At 46.4% G+C, this 17,081-nt stretch overlaps 1 protein-coding gene across 2 annotated transcripts in view; it reads left to right on the top strand.

The window, feature by feature from the left end:
* SSH2 (slingshot protein phosphatase 2) overlaps nt 1–17,081 on the top strand; it is a 141,302-nt gene that overhangs the window by 33,362 nt on the left and 90,859 nt on the right. The window contains exons 2-3 of one of the 2 annotated variants that reach the window (XM_054008400.1): nt 368–452; nt 16,617–16,660. In XM_054008400.1, coding sequence (XP_053864375.1) covers nt 411–452; nt 16,617–16,660 — 86 coding nt within the window. In that variant the 5' untranslated portion in view covers nt 368–410. The remainder of the gene's footprint in view (nt 1–367; nt 453–16,616; nt 16,661–17,081) is intronic. The other variant, XM_054008399.1, reaches the window with a different exon arrangement.

Here is a 17,081-nt window from a genome sequence, read left to right as displayed (position 1 = left end):
TCTGTCCTCCTGACACTTACAGATGAACAGTCACTTGCTTTTTTGTGCTTGCAGGATCTCGCAGGCTGCACCAAAGCTAATCCCTTAAACGCAGCTTGGGAGCCAGAGCTGCTAGGATGTACAAACCTGACGGTAGTCTCCTCCTGTGAGGGTGGGGAGGACTGAGACAGAGCAGCTGCCTTAGTCTGCTGGGTTTTGTCACCGCCTGAATGAATGATGTTATGGTGCAAACAAACAAGGTATATGGGGGTTTGATCTGCTTTCTCTGAAGCATCAGGACTGGTCGTGGCTGGAGATGGGACATTGGGTGGGGAGGGCCAGGGCACTGAGGTAGCACGAAACAGTGTCTCTCTGTCTCTCTCTCTAGGGCTTGGCTGGCTGGTTCGTGCTCACATGATCAGGGCTAACTGATGGCCATTTGTGGACCCAGGAAGGAATTATCCCCTGCTCAGGTTGGCTCTGGGGGTGAGGGTCACTTGTGAGGATTATCTGAGTGTATCTCATGTAATTACTTCCCTGCCACTGTGGGCTCTCAGACATTGGTGCACCTTGGTCCCTCCTGTTCTCTGCCTGTGCCACACAGCGGTTTAGTTTACTGTGGGCTGTAATACTTGGATCTCAGTTTGGTGGTTGTGTTTAGTGCATGAGTGCTGATGGCCTGGGATATACAGGGGGTCAGACTGAATCTGCTGGTCCCTTCTGACCTTAAACGCCGACCCTATAAACCAATCCAAAGCTTCAGACTTTGGGACTGATGCCTGCAGCTGTGGACTGCGCTCTAGCTTTGCTGCTGTTCTGCATGCCGTCACCTGGAATCTCTTAAATCCAGATATTTGGACCCATTGAACTGGAGGAAGCTGCTAATTTGGAAACTGAGCAGTAGATAAATAAACAAGGAAGGGCAGAGATACCACGTAAACTCGAGTGAAGAAAAGAAACCGAATAAATGGTGCTGGAGCAGCATAACTGAGAAACGAAGCAGCTTTGGGTGTCAGCCTTATGTAGGGAGAGACCGACGTAATCTCCCGTCCATTTTACCCACGCTCTCTGGAGAAGGCATGCTGCTTTCATGTACACTTGTCTTAAATTGCACCAGGCGAGTGCTCTAGGCACATGTCTAAATACTTTCAAAAGCCACCAGTTTTGGACTAATGCGAGCAACACCAACTAAGACTTCTGGAGGTCATGTTTGGGGTGTGGTGGCTAGGAGAAAATGAGGAATCCTAGAAATGCAGCCTTGGTGGAGGGACCTTGAGACTTCACCATTTTTATTTTAAAACCTGCAGGAAAAGACCACCTCTCCTTTCCTGCTCCAGTTTTCACTTGGAACCAGCTGCAGTATCTCTGCTTGCTTATTGTACCTGGCCAGAACTGGTTTACAGGTCCTACCTGAGGCTAAACAATCTCTTGCTTCTCAGTAAAAGCTCCTGTACCTCCAAATGATCGATAGACAAGGCAAGTTGAAGGAAGACAAGCAGAACTGTGCTCTGTGTGTGTGTGTGTGTGGGGGGGGGGTATTAAACCACAGCTCAACACCAGATGCTACCCAGTCCTAGCTTGGAGGATCATATTCCAACAGTTCAGGATGAGTGTAAAAGAATGTAACTGGTTCTTGGTGATGACATTAGTTAGACCCAAGGTTTAATGGTTGGAGTCTCCTGTCAAACAAACTGATGCAGCCCTGGGAACTTTTCGGAGCAGGAGGCCCTGAATCAGTATAATATAAATTATACTATGGAGAGTCCTAGACAGTTGTGGTGCCCTCCGCAGAGGATCCTGATCAGCCAGAGAACTTGCCATGGGAGGTCTCTAAGCATGTCTGTCCCTGCTCCCATCAAAATCCAGCCTAGTGCAACACAGGTCAGATCATGTTCTGGACTTCATGTAAAGTATGTGCAATAAATTGCTCTAGCAATTGCTGCGTAAGCTCATGTCCAAATGACCCCATGCTATCTGTGCAGTGAGACGGAACCGCAGTCGCCAACTAGCCTCAAGACGACTGAGCGATCCCTCACTTGTTGCAGTGTTGGTTAGTGCCCTCCTAATGCTTCCCGTCCAGGGATCTCAAACCCTTTTCAAAACATGCCTTGAATAAAAGCCTTATCAGCCCCCCCAGGTAGGTCAGGATCCTTAACCGCACTTGATAGAAGGTGAAACCAAGACAGAGGTCAAGTGACTTACCCTTGTCACAAGTCAGGGCCAGCAGTGGGGACAAATCCTTACTCTAACCATTACACTAGGATGTCTCCCAGGCATTTGCATTCTGGACATAGAGCCTTTTCAAAGGGAGTGGAGGCTTCCTGGCTAGACCTGGCTTCAAATAGTGTTCTACAAGCGCACTTAGCTGCTGTTTGCTAGGCTGCTGCAGATTCCAGACAGCTCTCTAGGATTTAGTTGCTTGGATACCTGCCTCTTCTGTTACCCATACATGCCAGGTGACAACTTGCTGCTTGTAATTGCACCGTTGAGCACAGATCCGGGCTGAGCAAGGCGAACAGCTCCCCTTGGAAGTACAATATCGCGGCACTGGACAAGGTTCTGAATGCTGCTGTGTTCCCTTGTCTCCACCTAAGCTCTTAAAGCAGCGATAAGTGACTTCCACTTCGCCAAGGAGCAGTTTTTCACAGAAAAATAAGAATATGTCTACACTGCGCTGATCCTCCACAGCCCCACATCTCAGAGCCAGGGTCAGCTGACTTGGGCTCAGGCTGCAGATCTCCAAAAAGTTCAGGCTTGGGCTGGAACCTGGGCTCTGATACTCACTCCCCTCTTCCCCCCCCCCCCCCCCCGATGTGGGGTCTCTGAGCCCAGGCTCCAGCTCAAGCCCAAATGTCTACACTGCAATGTTCGAGCCTGAGTCAGCTAACCCTGCCCAGGCACAGCCTGCTGGTCTTTTATCACCATGTAGACGTAACCCTACGAGATCAGTTCCTGACATCTTCGGCGCCATGGGCCCTGCGTGGTCTGGCTGTTAACTCTTACGTCTGTGCTTCCGCTACCTCAGCCATTGCATCCAGCACTCGTGCTGAGAGAGGGTGGGATGCGCCAGGTTTGCACTGCATCTGAGTGGGTGAGAATCTATTGGAAGTGTCTTTCTCTGCTTAAAACTTGTTTAAAACAATCCGGGAGCGTGGTGCTTTTTTAACAAGGAAACTTAAATCTGTATCCGTAGGTGTAACTTCTCTTCCACCCCATAACAGTCCACTGCCTAAACGGCCGATCTCTTGGGGCTGGTCTGCACCGGTTTTTTGTACCTGTGTAACTGTCAGCACAATCCCACCCCTACCTATCTTGGCACAGCCCCTCATGTGGATGCCAGGGTAAAAATGCTTTCTACCAGGATAGTGTATTCTGCCTTCCACTATGAGCACACTGACACCAGTGTAACTGTCTGCACTAGGTTGACTGTACTGTCACAGTTAGTGGCACAACGTGTGTGTGTGTGTGTGCAAGGCCTTAGAATATGTAACTTACTCTTCACGCTGTGTGTGAAGACTTAATATTTTTATTAATGTAAATAACTGCATTAGTGATACAAACGATATACATCTACAGACTTGGCTGCTGGGGCCCCCGAAGTAGCTATAAATAACCTATATGGTGACAGGAAGATGTCTTTTGTTTTATGATCGGCCCCTTCCTTCCCCTTGCAGCATACCTCCCTTCCTTCCCCCACCAGAAATAACCCCTTAGCATCTGTAAAACTTCCTCTTATAGGAAGAGAACCTATATGCTTAGCATATATAGTGAATCTCTAGTCAATATACAGAGTGGGAAATCTGTTCTGTGGGAATCTGCATTTAAAAAAAAAGGGGGGGGGGACTGAAAATTGGCACTGCTTCTGCTATGTTGATCTTTGTCCTTATTGCATGTAATGTGTTGTTAATGTTGCTCCTGAATTATGAAGGATTGATCTACTGCAGTCTGAATTTCCCACTCTTTAGCCTCTGTGCAGCTCTTTATTGGCTAGAGATTCCGTTAGGAGCTTTTCCAGTTCCATTTAGCTCAAGCTATCTTTTATACTCTGCACTTCTGGAGCCTGTCGGGGTTCTGGAAATATAGCAAGGTTTTGACTACTCGATAGGGCTGGTTAGGTTGTTTGATCCTTATATGTACTAATTTTAAAAGGTGTTGGTGACTGTATTTGCATAAGAGCTGTTAAGATTTGCATGGACAGCTGATATCCATTCACTGCTGATATCCCTGCCACTGCTGCGTGCAGGAAGGGATTTTCTTTTAATCACAGATCGTTTCTTATCCAGAATATCCATGTGTAAAATGGCTCCAGGAAGTCCATGCCCTGAGATTCACCCATGTGTTTGTGTAAACATATATTTTAACTTGGTCTCCAAACTAGTTTTGCCTGTGACATCAGCAACAATTCTTGGTATGAAAGCTGGAGCTGCACACGGTTGTGCTCATGCCAAGAGCTGCTTTGGTCACGCATGTCACATGGGAATGGAGGGGAGGGGAACTGGCATTTAAGTTAGTGCTGCAGAGAAAATGAAGAATGCTTGTCAGTTACAAGGAGCCTCGTGCAGGACTTCCTAATTCTTGCCTACAGGGAGGTGACACAAATATTCAAAGCTTGAAGTTCTAGAAAATTATATATAGCCTAAAGAATCCCAAATCGCTTCAAATTACTACCTCCCTCTCTGTCCTTTGTCCAAAATGTCCAGTAGCACACGCACAAGTCTCCTGGAGGCTAGAGAGCTGTGTTTGGTTGTAATAGGGCTGCATCTGTAAAGTTCTGTGTGGCTGACTAGGTGTTGAAAATTGATCCTTTGCTCTATACTGTCATTCTTTCAAGAGAAGTCACATTATTAATGCTCCTTTAATGCAGTGTGTTTAATATGAATATATGTACACTGCTCATGTCATTCCTCTAAGCCAAGTCTCCTTGATTAAAGCAAAAGCTGTTGTACTCCCGGCAGGCAAGACTATTTCATTTAATGTAGAAATTCAATTGACAGTAATCTCTTCTGTTTTTAATCTCCTCGCTCTTGTATTGCAGTAGGTCGTGTCGCACTGCATTTCACATCCTGACTCTCTTGTGCTACCAGTTGGAGGATTTTAGATTTTGCTTTTAAAATCTGAAAGGTTTTTAAATTTGGTTACCACTGGAACAAGAGAAATAAACAGGATTTGCATAGATCGCTTATCTCCAGCAGAAAAGATGAGACTCAATTAGGAACTAGCTCTTGCTTTTTGAGAGCAAAAGCACAGTGTCTTTGACCCAAATATGCCAGTTCCTGACACAGCAGTGTGTTACAGAGAACAATACCGAAGGGATGCTAGCATCTGAATGAGAACTTGGCTGCTAATAGGGTTAGCATAGGCTACCTTCCTCCACAATCCAGATGTATATGCAAAAAGAAGTGGAAGGAATGATGGGAGGAAAGTGAAGCCATATTGAACAAGTTTTGTGAACCTGCCTTTTGCACTGAGACTTGGGCAGATGCTGGCTCTGTTATGAGACGCTATAGAAAAATAAGGGTTGCCATACCAGATTAGACCTTTGATCCAGCTAGTCCAGTATTCTGCCTTCAGCGCTGGCCAATACCTGATGCTTGAGAGTAAAGTAGAAAGCCCCATAATGCACCTATCAATGCAGCACATGATGGAAAAATGCTTTCTGCATCCTCGCACCATGTCGTATCTGGATTAGCTCCAATATCGTCCATGGCCATAGTAAAATCATCCAGATATAGTATTTGTGACTTTTTGGTGACTGACTTTTACAGGTGGACTCCATGCTATGTAAACAGGTACTTCCTTATACATTTACTTCCCCTTATTTTGACACTGAGACCAGGTAAAAAAGGACATATCAGCTCTTACTCTGTCCTTTATAATCTTCCACCAAGTTCCCTCTAATGTTTCTTATTGCTCGTTCTAGGTTTTGCAGTTGTTTAAATCCCATCATGTCTTGTCTATCCTAGTGTCTGTCACTGCTGACCACCGACTGGATGGAATACCAGACCTGTGTGCATGTGTTTCATAGACCCAATTCTCTTTCAGATAAAGAAGACTGAATCAACTGGAAGGGTTCTGTGGGTTTTTGGTAATAGTAAGCAGTCATGGGATAAGAGGGAAGGTCCTCTCATAGATCAGTAACTAGTTAAAAGACCGGAAACAAACAGTAGGAATAAATGGTCAACTTTCAGACTGGAGAGAGGTAAATAGTGGGGTCCCCCAGGGGTCTGGTCTACATATTCATAAATGATCTGGAAAAAGGGGTAAACAGGGAAGTGGCAGAATTTGCAGATGATAACAAAATTACTCAGGATAGTTAAGTCCAAAGCAGACTGCGAAGATAACTTGATAACTGCCCTGTTCTGTACGTTCCGACAGCAGCCAATGCCAGATGCTGCTGAAGGAAGACAGGATACTGGGCTGGATGGCCTGACCCCGTGTGGCCATTCTATGTCTCTGTTGACTCTGAATTTGGACTGTCCACACGTTCATCAGAGCCTCTTGCTGTTTATTCTTATGCCTGAAATGAACAGAGGAACTCTTTGACAGTTGGTCCAGGAAGGGGGTGTCATTTTCAGGGTGTGGAACTTGCATTTCTACTTACCAGTGGTTACAGTGGAATTGCAGCTTTCGAGTGATTCGGTGTGTCTTGCTTGGTGCCTCGCTACCCTATCCGACTTGGCAGTGGAAGGGACTTGCATCCTGTCTCTTCAGTGCGTTTCTGCTCGGCTGCTGTTGAGAGGGAAGTGATTCTTCTCCTGCAGCAGAAGTGCTGTGCACGATGTCTCCGGATCACACCGTCAGTGATGTGTTTTGCCATGCGAAGTCTGAGGTTGGAAAAAGGGAGGGAGTCTGGGTGTGAAATACTACCCTACCTTGCCTATTGCTGTCCTCCATCTGAGGTGGAGGTGTTGTGTACTAGAAATTCTCTGACCGCTTTTGCTCCTGAACTGCCTCATGGAACTGTGCTGCTTGTCTCAGGGTCTTGAGTGGTTTTCATGCGTTTAAAGCAAGGTGTTATCTCATTCAGGGAGGCAGCAAGAACTGGCTAAAAACATGAATAGAGCTATCCCACTGAAAAGACCAGTGGTGACTGGCTGAGTGATCCCTCTTGGCCCCTGGGTTGGAAAGATCAGGAAGTGCAATTGCATGCAGAGATTTAGACGCGCGTGATTTAGAGATTTAGACTCCATTTTTCTCGTGGCCTATTTCCTAATCAGGAAAGAGATCTTGGTGTCATCGTGAATAGTTCTCTAAAGACCTCCATGCAGTGTGCAGCGGCAATCAAAAAAGCAAACAGGATGTTAGGAATCATTAAAAATGGATAGAGAATAAGATGGAGAATATCTTCTTGCCCTTATATAAATTCATGGTACGCCCACATCTTGAATACTGTGTACAGATGAGGTCTCCTTATCTCAAAGATATATTGGCATTAGAAAAGGTTCAGAGAAAGGCATCTAAAATGATTAAGGGTTTGGAACGGGTCCCATATGAGGAGAGATTAAAGAGGCTAGGACTTTTCAGCTTGGAAAAGAGGAGACTAAGGGGGATATGATACAGGTGTATATAAAATCATGAGTGGTGTGGAGAAAGTGAATAAGGAAAAGTTATTTACTTGTTCCATAATATAAGATCTAGGGGCCATCAAATGAAATTAATGGGCAGCAGGTTTAATAAAAGGAAGTTCTTCAAACAGCACACAGTCAACCTGTGGAACTCCTTGCTTGAGGAGGTTGTGAAGGCTAGGACTATAACAGGGTTTAAAAGAGAACTAGATAAATTCATGGAGGTTAAGTCCATTAATGGCTATTAGCCAGGATGGGTAAGGAATGGTGTCCCTAGCCTCAGTTTGCCAGAGGGTGGAGATGGATGGCAGGCGAGAGATCACTTGATCATTGCCTGTTAGGTTCACTCCCTCTGGGGCACCTGGCATTGGCCACTGTCAGAAGACAGGATACTGGGCTGGATGGACCATTGGTCTGACCCAGTATGGCCATTCTTATGTTCTTATTGTACTTCTTTAGGACTCGTGGTTCCAGGTCATACACAAGCCTTTCTGATTGGTGCCTTTGTCATTCAAGTGCATAACAAGCAAATGTATTTGCTTCAGTGCAGCTCTTTGCTGCGCTGTGTATTTTACCCATGTACCACTCACTCCTATGCTTATCTCATAGGCATGGTGACTGCTTATTTCACCTTCAAGCTCCTTGGAATAGATCAGGTAACCTTATTATAACGTATATGAAACTAATTAGGGTTTGTCTCTTCCAGGGCTGCTTGAGGGGCTTGCGGAATTAATTGGTTCTGCGTTGAGCTTTATGGTGTGTGCACACACACATGTATGGGTGCTTTCACATCACTGCCAGGGGAATGATATCTAGAATCAACTCCGTTCAAAATCGGTTACTTAATATTCAGAAAATATTTCCATAAACTGCTAGTAATCTTCTCAGCTGTGACATGGACCTCCGTGTGCAGTTTGATCCTCTGGCTACCCACTTTCTGTGGTTAAAACATCCTTCTTGGCATCAAACAACTCCTAAGCAAAGCCCAAGCATGGAACTCAAAATTGTGATGATTCAACATGTTTCAGTAATTCATGTGCAACCTTGGGTCTTTCAAAAGATTTAAAATTTTCAGCCCAGGGTTTCAAGTCCGTCCTTGTTTCTTTGTACCAGTCTGGTGTTATTGCTGGCACTCAGGCCTTCTGTGACCACAGCATATGTGGGGTTTATGTTAACACCGCTTGTTTCAGAGAACGTTTAAAAACACTTTGTAGGTCTGCCGTGGAGGGACATGCGTATGGTGGTTTTGAACTGAATCTGTCTGACTTTGTACACCCAGGTTTTTTGTTTGTTTGTTTTTGTTCCCAGTAAGTGATTTTAAGCTCACTGTTCCTAGGACCAGCCTTCTTAACAGGACATCTTATGCACAGTTTGTCATTGGCAGTATTGGGCTTCAGTTGGTACTTGTGCATTCCTTGTGCAGCTCAAACTCCCTTGGACTTCAGGAGTCTGTGCAGTGAATGTATTCTCCCCATGTGACTTCTGTGATTGAGGGCTGTTGCCAGTATTAATCTGGTCGGGTCCATAGGCAGAGAAGGAGCTTGGTGATCCGGTGCTAGGTAAAGGCTTGCTTATTATGCTGATGTGCTCCGTGCTGTCCAAAGAGTGCCTGTACCAAAGAGCTTGCAATGTATGAGACAGCTGTCGCAAAGACAAAGATGCACTGGGAGACCTGGAGGATGCTCTCCCTCACGCTCATGAACAGTATTTGCATGGATTAGCTATTGGATTAATGCTTGGGTGCATAGCCCCTGATTTGACTAGACCAGCTGCCTTCTTCCCAGCAAAGATCCTGCCCAGCTGAGAGGTTTTCACAGTGTAATTTGGGTATATGGGCAGGGCTGTAGTCAAGGAAGGGTAGGTAGAGTGAGCACACCTTTACTTCAACAGCTTAGCAATGACCAGACCTATAGCAAAGGATGTCTTCAGTTCCTACACTCACATGAGCCCGTTCAGTTCATTGCCTGATGCACTCAATAGCTGTGAATGAAAGTTTACTCTAAAGAAATCCTGCCTCATGAGGTGTGGAGGCTTTAAGTAATAGCAGAACAGAGGGATAGCTCAGTGGTTTGAGCATTGGCCTGCTAAACCCAGGGTTGTGAGTTCAATCCTTGAGGGGGCCATTTAGGGAACTGGGGTAAAAAAATCTGTCTGGGAATTGGTCCTGTTTTGAGCAGGGGGTTGGACTAGATGACCTCCTGAGGTCCCTTCCAACCCTGATATTCTATGATCCATGATGTTGATCAGACCCCTCATAAAGGTTAAACCTGCGAGGTAACTGGCTTTGGCAATATGCTAACCACCTTGCACCGTTGGGTAGTTACTGCTGTTGGCAGCTCACTCTTGTATCAGCGAGTTTGTTGCCATCTTTCCTGGACTCAAAGCGGGTTTCTCCATGGGTGAAGGCTGAAAAGCTTTCTGTGTTTCAGAAATGCAGATACCACTGTATGCTCATGTCTCCGAGCGGCATAACTAAATGCACCAGGCTTGCAGCCGATGGAATTAGTAGGTGTATTTTTGCATCTCATTTATAAATTGATCTGGCATCTTCCATTCAAATGTCCAGCTAGAGCAGTCTGACCCCAGACTAACTCTGGTGATCTTTTAATGCCATTCAAAGTGTGTACAGTCATGGGAGCAGATTTCATTCCTTTTTGATACCAGGAATCTTTTCTAAGGAAGATGCTGCTAGCTGTTATGATGGAAAAGAGACCGTTTCCTCTGGTTTTAATCATCTTAAATGAGGATTATCACCGTTCTAAGGAAAAAAGCTAACTCCTGGTACACATCCAGTTTGTGATGTAGCCTGGCTATGGGAAACTCTGCCATGCATGTGAGACTACAGCTGCATCTTCACACTGAGGGTGGAATGCATAAAATGTAGTGGCCTATTAATACCATGGCTTCACGCTGGCAAACTGAGAGATTAACTCATCTGCTTGTTTTGATAGAAGGGTGTTCTTGATAGTAGTTTAGCAGCTAGCATTTCACTTTGCAAAGGATGCAAGCAGCAGTTCAGGCATGTTTCCTATAAGTCTGTGACACATGCTTTAGCGATCTAACCAAACAGGTATGCTAAAGTGCATTTTATTTTAGGGTTCAAACATGTAGATAGCAAGAGGCCTCACTAATGTACCATGGCTAAGGAAAGTGTAGTAAACGCTGGATACAGTAGTTGGTGGAAATCGTACATCTTATCCAAAGAATGTGTGCGCCCGGGAACTCGCATGTTACATACAGACAGAACAAGCTGGCATGTGACTTTCAGAATGCAGATGAGCACTGTTTGTATTGCCACATGGAGATGAGAGAGAAGCTTCATAGGGACAGGAGAGTGGCTCATGTGACATGGAGAGTGTGCCATTGTATAAGTCTGACTAATGCTAAATAACTTCTCTGTTCTCCCTTGCCCTTTTAATGACTGGCACCTGGCAGAAGATCAAAGTAAAAACTGGGTTTGTGTTTTGCATATTCTGTTCCGTGTAGCCTGAAAGGCGCAAAGAGTGACATTTTCATCTTTCATTTTAAGCTGTCATTAATATTGTGGCCTAGTTAGAGCCATGACACTCTCCTTCTGTTTCCCCTGAGGCCCCTGTTTCTGCCATTTCTCTGGCCAAGGAAGACCGGACATGACCCCTTTTGGAGCTTGTCAGGGCTGCTTCTAAAACAGCAGGGGTTGTTGTACATGGATTATTCCATTCTCAAGCCAGCCCCTTGTACCAATCAGCCCCCAGGAGTCTCTGCATAGCACTGACCACAAGCTACTGGCCAGGCACTCCTTGCTGCGCTTTGGCTATAATGTACGGGCCACAGCGATTGGAAAACACTTGTGACCACTTGTGTTCCAGGGATGCACGTGAGCCACTTCAGTGTTGGCTGTCAGCTCAACAGACGCCCCATGGTACACCTCTCCGAATGGCCTTTGTACCTCAGTTAGAAAAACAGTGCTGCTGAAACAGATTCTAGGTAGTGTGTTTAGCTGACAGCTGGCTGCACTGCACCAATACTTCCCACGCTCTGGGAACGTACTGAGAAACGGCAACAAGATCTTCCAAAACACTTTCTATTTAAAAGTTCCGTGCATGTGGGAGATGCCTCTCGCTTAGGTGAGAGTCACTCCGGAACTTGCAGTGTTTCTCCATGCCGGGTCTCTCCTGCCCTCTAGTGGAGAATTTGTATTAAATTGTAGTTCCAGGTTTATAGCCGTCCCTCATCTTAAAGTGTGCTTAGTGATCGTACTGCTTTACAGTCCTAGAAAAATACCTGTGATTACACCTAGCTCAGGAAATAATGCAATAGGCCAGATATGCGGCATGTCAGATGATGGTGCGAGCTCATGGTGGAGGAGAAATTCCAGGGCAGAATAAGAGTGTTTGAAGTGGAAGACCATTAAGCATAACAGGAGCAGCCCATAAGCTGGCACCAAGAGGAGGCTGCAAAGGGGGCAGTCAGGAGGGAAACTAGGGAGGCGTGAAGCAGATAAGAGAAGCTGTGCTAGAGTTGCAAAGAGCCTCCAATAGAGAGAGAAAAAATTGAACTTGATGTGGAAAGTCAGTGACAGTCACCGGGCGAGAGAGGAGAAAGTGTTTGGGGAGCAGGATCCTGAATAAGCTAGAAGGAGGAAAGCCAGATGAGATGCTCCCCATAAAGCTGATTTGGGGTGGGGCGTGCATACCTAGACAGAGACATGAGATGCAAACTGGTTGGCAGACCAATGAGCGGGAAACTTGGTAGTAAAGACAGAAAGGGAAGACAGATGGTTGCCATAAATCCTAAAGTTTAAAGGGAAGATAAGTTTTCAGACATCCCAGGCTGGACAGCAGAGTGCAGGTAGCAGTATTCGATCTTGAGGACTCTGACCAGAATCGCATGTGTCCATAGTCCAGTTTATATGACCATAATTGGCTATGCCCTGAACAGCTGAACTCCTGACCCTAAAATGTGCTGCATTTATGTCTAATGTTTAGATCTCATCAGATCTTCAGCGGTGACAGATGGCAACTGATGGGGTCATGTCTAGCCGTCTCCACGTTTTCAGAGAGCTCTTGAGGTTTGAATTCCACGTGGAGCCAAGATAACTGAAACGGTCTGCATGCTTCAGGGCACCCCTCTGTTTTGCTGAGGGGATATGGTGCTTGCTAGTTGCCATAGCTGGGGTTTTTTGGATGTGCAGCTGGCCACTTGCTGTAATGATGTTTTCTGCTGCACGTTCCAGCCTGAAAACAGCATTGTCTGCATAGCTTAGATTACTGAGTGAGGTAGCGCAGACCTGAAGTGCTTCTCTCTACCACTTCATCTTATCCTGGGCTTGAGGAACTCATTTGACTAGAGAACAAATGCTTTCGAGCTCTTGGCTCACCCATAATGGCTGCTGTTCACATTGACTGCTGTTATTAGACAGGTTAGTAAGTCCCCTTCCTGGAGAACCCATATGGAGTGTTGGCCATGTGTCTTGTGACCCGGCAGAATCCAACTGGTTCTAATGATAGTTGGTACAGATCTACAGTGGGCAACCTTTTGAAAAGTGCTTGAGTGACCTGCGTGCTTTTGAGACTTTTACCCTGCCTGACAGCTGATTAACTCGGTGATAGGAAAACGCAATCTGATTGCAAAGTTGACAATGGGTTCCCCGTTCCTCATCTTGCCAATCTATCCATTTTTAGGATGTGAGATGTCTATCTCTTTCAAGTCACTTGACTTGCACCAGTTCGCTACACTCCATGTTGGTGTTTCCCTTAAAAGGAAATTTGTTCATAAGGAGATAATTACATGTACGCTTAGAACTTCATAGTTAAACCAGGAAAGGCATCTAGTCCTGAGACTATTGGTCACTTGATTATTCTAGATTTGACCTCACTGGTAGATGACTGATGAGGGGCTGCTACAAACGCTTGTTGTTTAAAGGCTCCAATGATGGTGAGGGCCGTGTTGTGCAAGTACCATGCAGGCAGCTAGGAAGACAAAGCCCCCGTTGCCCAGAGCTTACACAGTAGCCAGCACAGAATGGCATCACGTCCTGGGCAGCTGTGTGCGGTGCTCTTGACAAGTTGCAGGGAAGCTCAGGCTAAAACCTGGTATCTTCAGCTACCTGGGATGCCGGTTGCAAGAACAGCTGTGGTCAACAAGGTGGGCAACAGTGTGGCTCTGAGGAATCCGAGCCTGTGCCATCCCCGTGGATGCCCGCATAACGTCAACCAGCTTCAGACTCCTGCCAGCTCGCAGCCTATCAGAGCTGCGGCTTGCAGCATCCAGCCGCCTTGAGCCAGGCCCTGCCTGCAGCTGGCTGAACATTGCAATGCTTCATTGCAGGAGGGAGGGTTTGGAAAGCTGCTCGGCCAATTCTCTCCCTGTGCAGTTGTTCCTGTTCGACAATGTTAATCTTTGCATCCCGTTCTCTCCTGACGATGGAGTGTGTTGGGGTTTTCAGTTAGGAGAGGGGTGCTGGCATGCCTGTCTCACGCTGCTGGAATGACATGGCTAATTCTGAGGTCTGGGGTGTGGAAGGTAGCCCTGCTGGTTTTCCCCTCAGCATGTGTAGCCTGCAGTTTTAGCTCCGATTTGTGGCCGTAGGTGTCTGTTTTTGCTATTTGTCTCCTCGTTTACTACACATTAACTGGGGTCTGAGCCGGAGAGGTGCTGGGCACCTGTGCTGGGCACCTGTGCTGTTGCTGGAACTCTGCTAGCGAGTACCTCTCAGGATCAGAGTCTCAGATAGCAAAGATGCAAATATTTCTGCTGGCTGTTCTGCGTCTGTATTTTGCATTTGGTATAAAGAAAGGCCTTGAGCTTTGCACGTAATAACTAACGTGACCGAAGTAATGCTGCACTGACGGCTTTCTTGTTCTGTGATGTTACAGGAAACCGAATCTGGTTATACAATTCACTGTGCTGAAATGTGACATTTCCATTCCACCCCTTTTGAGCCTGTGACTTAAGAATTGCAGGTCTGAATTTTTTTTTTTTTTTGCAAATTCTGCAAGTGCTGCAGAACTCCTCCCTCTCCCACTGCTCCGCTTGCTCTCCTGCCCCTAAGCAGCAGGTCTGCACTTACCCTCTGGTGGGGCTGGAAGGGGGGGTCAGCAGACATAATGGCTGATTGTTCTGCTGATCCTATCCCGATCCAATCCACAATCTTATTTCTTACCCTTCTGCTACCTCATGGTAGGTACTAGCCAACCATTCTGTATTTGTCTCCATCAGTACACCTTGCAGGTGGCAGCTGAATGGGTTGGTAGGGATGGGTGCAAGAGCATTTTCAAAGCAGCTGTAGCAGATGAAAGATGTAGAAGGAAAACTAGAATAGTTCTGTAGCTGGCAAAGCCTCTGCCTCTGTGTAGGGTTCACTGGCAAGCAGCATACAGAGTCTTTGGGATTCAGCTCTACTCCCCCCATGCGGCAGGTGCGGTCACTCGGAATTGTGGTGATAGAATGGCTCCAATGTTCTAACAAAGGTATCTAGATGTAATGCAGTGCTGTAGGGGAAAGCCTAGTGTGGGTGCTTTATAGAAATATAATGGGCACTTTCTGATTGTTCACTCCAGCTGTGCAAAAGATGGTCCCTTCCTGCTGATAGCCGCCTTCCCACCACATAAGCTCCTCTGTGGATGCTCCTTTAAAAGTGCTAGATACCCCTTCCTCCTCCGGGGTGGAATGGAGCAGCTGTTATGACAGTAGACTATACACCAGTCTAACAGTGAGGAAGAATCCGGGATCCAATTAAAAATCCACAGTAGAATGAAGTAAATGTCTGCACTGGGGTTTGGTCAGTATATCATGCTAATGTTCAACCCCCAGAGAAAAAACCTGCACCTGGAGGACCTTGGGTTTTACCTCTTGCCTGAAAGATGGCAAAAACACTCCATAGCATTGCACTGAGGCAGTGCTGGCTTAAAAGAAAGATGTGCCACATATTAAATTGCCAACACCACTACCTATAGCACCTGTGTGCTCTTTGGAGGTCTCCCTCCCAAATAATGGAAGGTGTGACCCTGCTTGGAATCGGACACTGAAATGGTTCTCCTTAACCTCTGAGGATAGGATAAGAAGCAATGGGCTTAAATTGCAGCAAGAGCGGTTTAGGTTAGACATGAGGAAAAACACTCAGGGTGGATAAGCCCTGGGGAAAAATTGCCTAGGGAGGTTGTGGAATCTCTGTCATTGGAGGTTTTTAAGAACAGGTCAGACAAACACCTGTCAGGGATGATCTAGTTATTATGTAGTCCTGCCTTGAGTGCAGGGGACTGGACTAGATGACCTATGAAGTCCCTTCCAGTCCTATGCTTCTATGATTCAATAAAATCGCAGCCGAAAGCCCCTAAGTGACCTGGGGGTAAACTTGAAAGCGTAGCATTGCCTGTATCTCCTGTTACCAGGTGCTGAGCTTTGGTTTCCTTGAAGACCTTTTTGTGCCAACTTAGAATGTTGCTTGTGCTTTAAAATGCTTTCCAGCCAACATGGAACTACATTGACCAAGCTTGATTTTATTATTTTCACTGCTAAAGCAAATTCTACACCCCTCCCCCAATTCTGCCTGCAAATGTCCATTTTAATCTGCTATGAAGTGGAATTAATCACCTTGAGATTTCTCTGCTGAACTATTCCTTCAGGCTCGAATAGAAAACCCTAGTAAAATTCCACAGCATGTTAGAAATTATGCCTATTAATTTTGCATCAGAAGCAGTGTACCATGTCAAATTTCCACTTTCTAGTTCGTCTGCACTTACCCAGCCCCGTTTTGGGTTCACCTTTTTTGATTCTGAGCTTCTCGCTGTCAGACACTAGGATTTTTCCCCCAAGAGCACCGTAAGTGCTTGCCTGTTGGTGCTCTTTGCTTGGCAGAGGTCGTTGGAAGGCCATGCGGCAGCATGTTAAATTGATTCCCATGTGTTTTATTTAAAGGCTTTCAGAAAGTAAGTGCCTATGCAATAGCAGGAAGAGAGAGGTACAGGGGTAATAAAAAAGACCCCCCCCCGCCCACAGACACCGCCCAAGCTAGTGAAGTGCAATAGTCCGCAGTTTTATGAATGGGTTAGTATTTTAACTAGTCCTGTTTTTTCTCCTCTGTGCATGCAGGAGGCGGACAGCGGGGAGGAAGAGTGCCGGTCCCAGCCCAGAAGGTAAGAGTGTCACTTAGCGCTTGCAGCAGTAGTGAAGGATGGTTTCCATGGTGACTGCAGTGCTGTTCTCTCCCCCTGCTCCCGCAGCCCCTTCCCACTTTCTAGCTCTTGCTAGTCCAACCCAGATGGATCATCCTGACCTTTCTGGAAAGCTAATGTCCGCTAACCCCAGCCTAGATGGCATCCCCAGCAAAGGGGCCACTGCAGCAGAGGAAATGGCTCTGTGGCGGGTCAGAAGGGTACAGGAAGGCTTCCTGGGAGGGAAAAATCCCTGCCTCTGGGGAGGGGGGCTTTGCCCACCACTACATGGGGAACAGGTGGGAAGAGCCTGTGCAGCTGTGGGCGAAGCATCCATTGCCAAGTCCTGTGATGCTGAGCACCTCCAGCTCCCAGGCGTGGCAGTTGCTCGGGTCCTCAGGAT

Source organism: Malaclemys terrapin, chromosome 18 (assembly GCF_027887155.1).
Source record: "Malaclemys terrapin pileata isolate rMalTer1 chromosome 18, rMalTer1.hap1, whole genome shotgun sequence".
Classification (NCBI taxonomy): Eukaryota; Metazoa; Chordata; order Testudines; family Emydidae; genus Malaclemys; species Malaclemys terrapin.
This window is presented reverse-complemented; position numbering and strand designations above follow the sequence as displayed.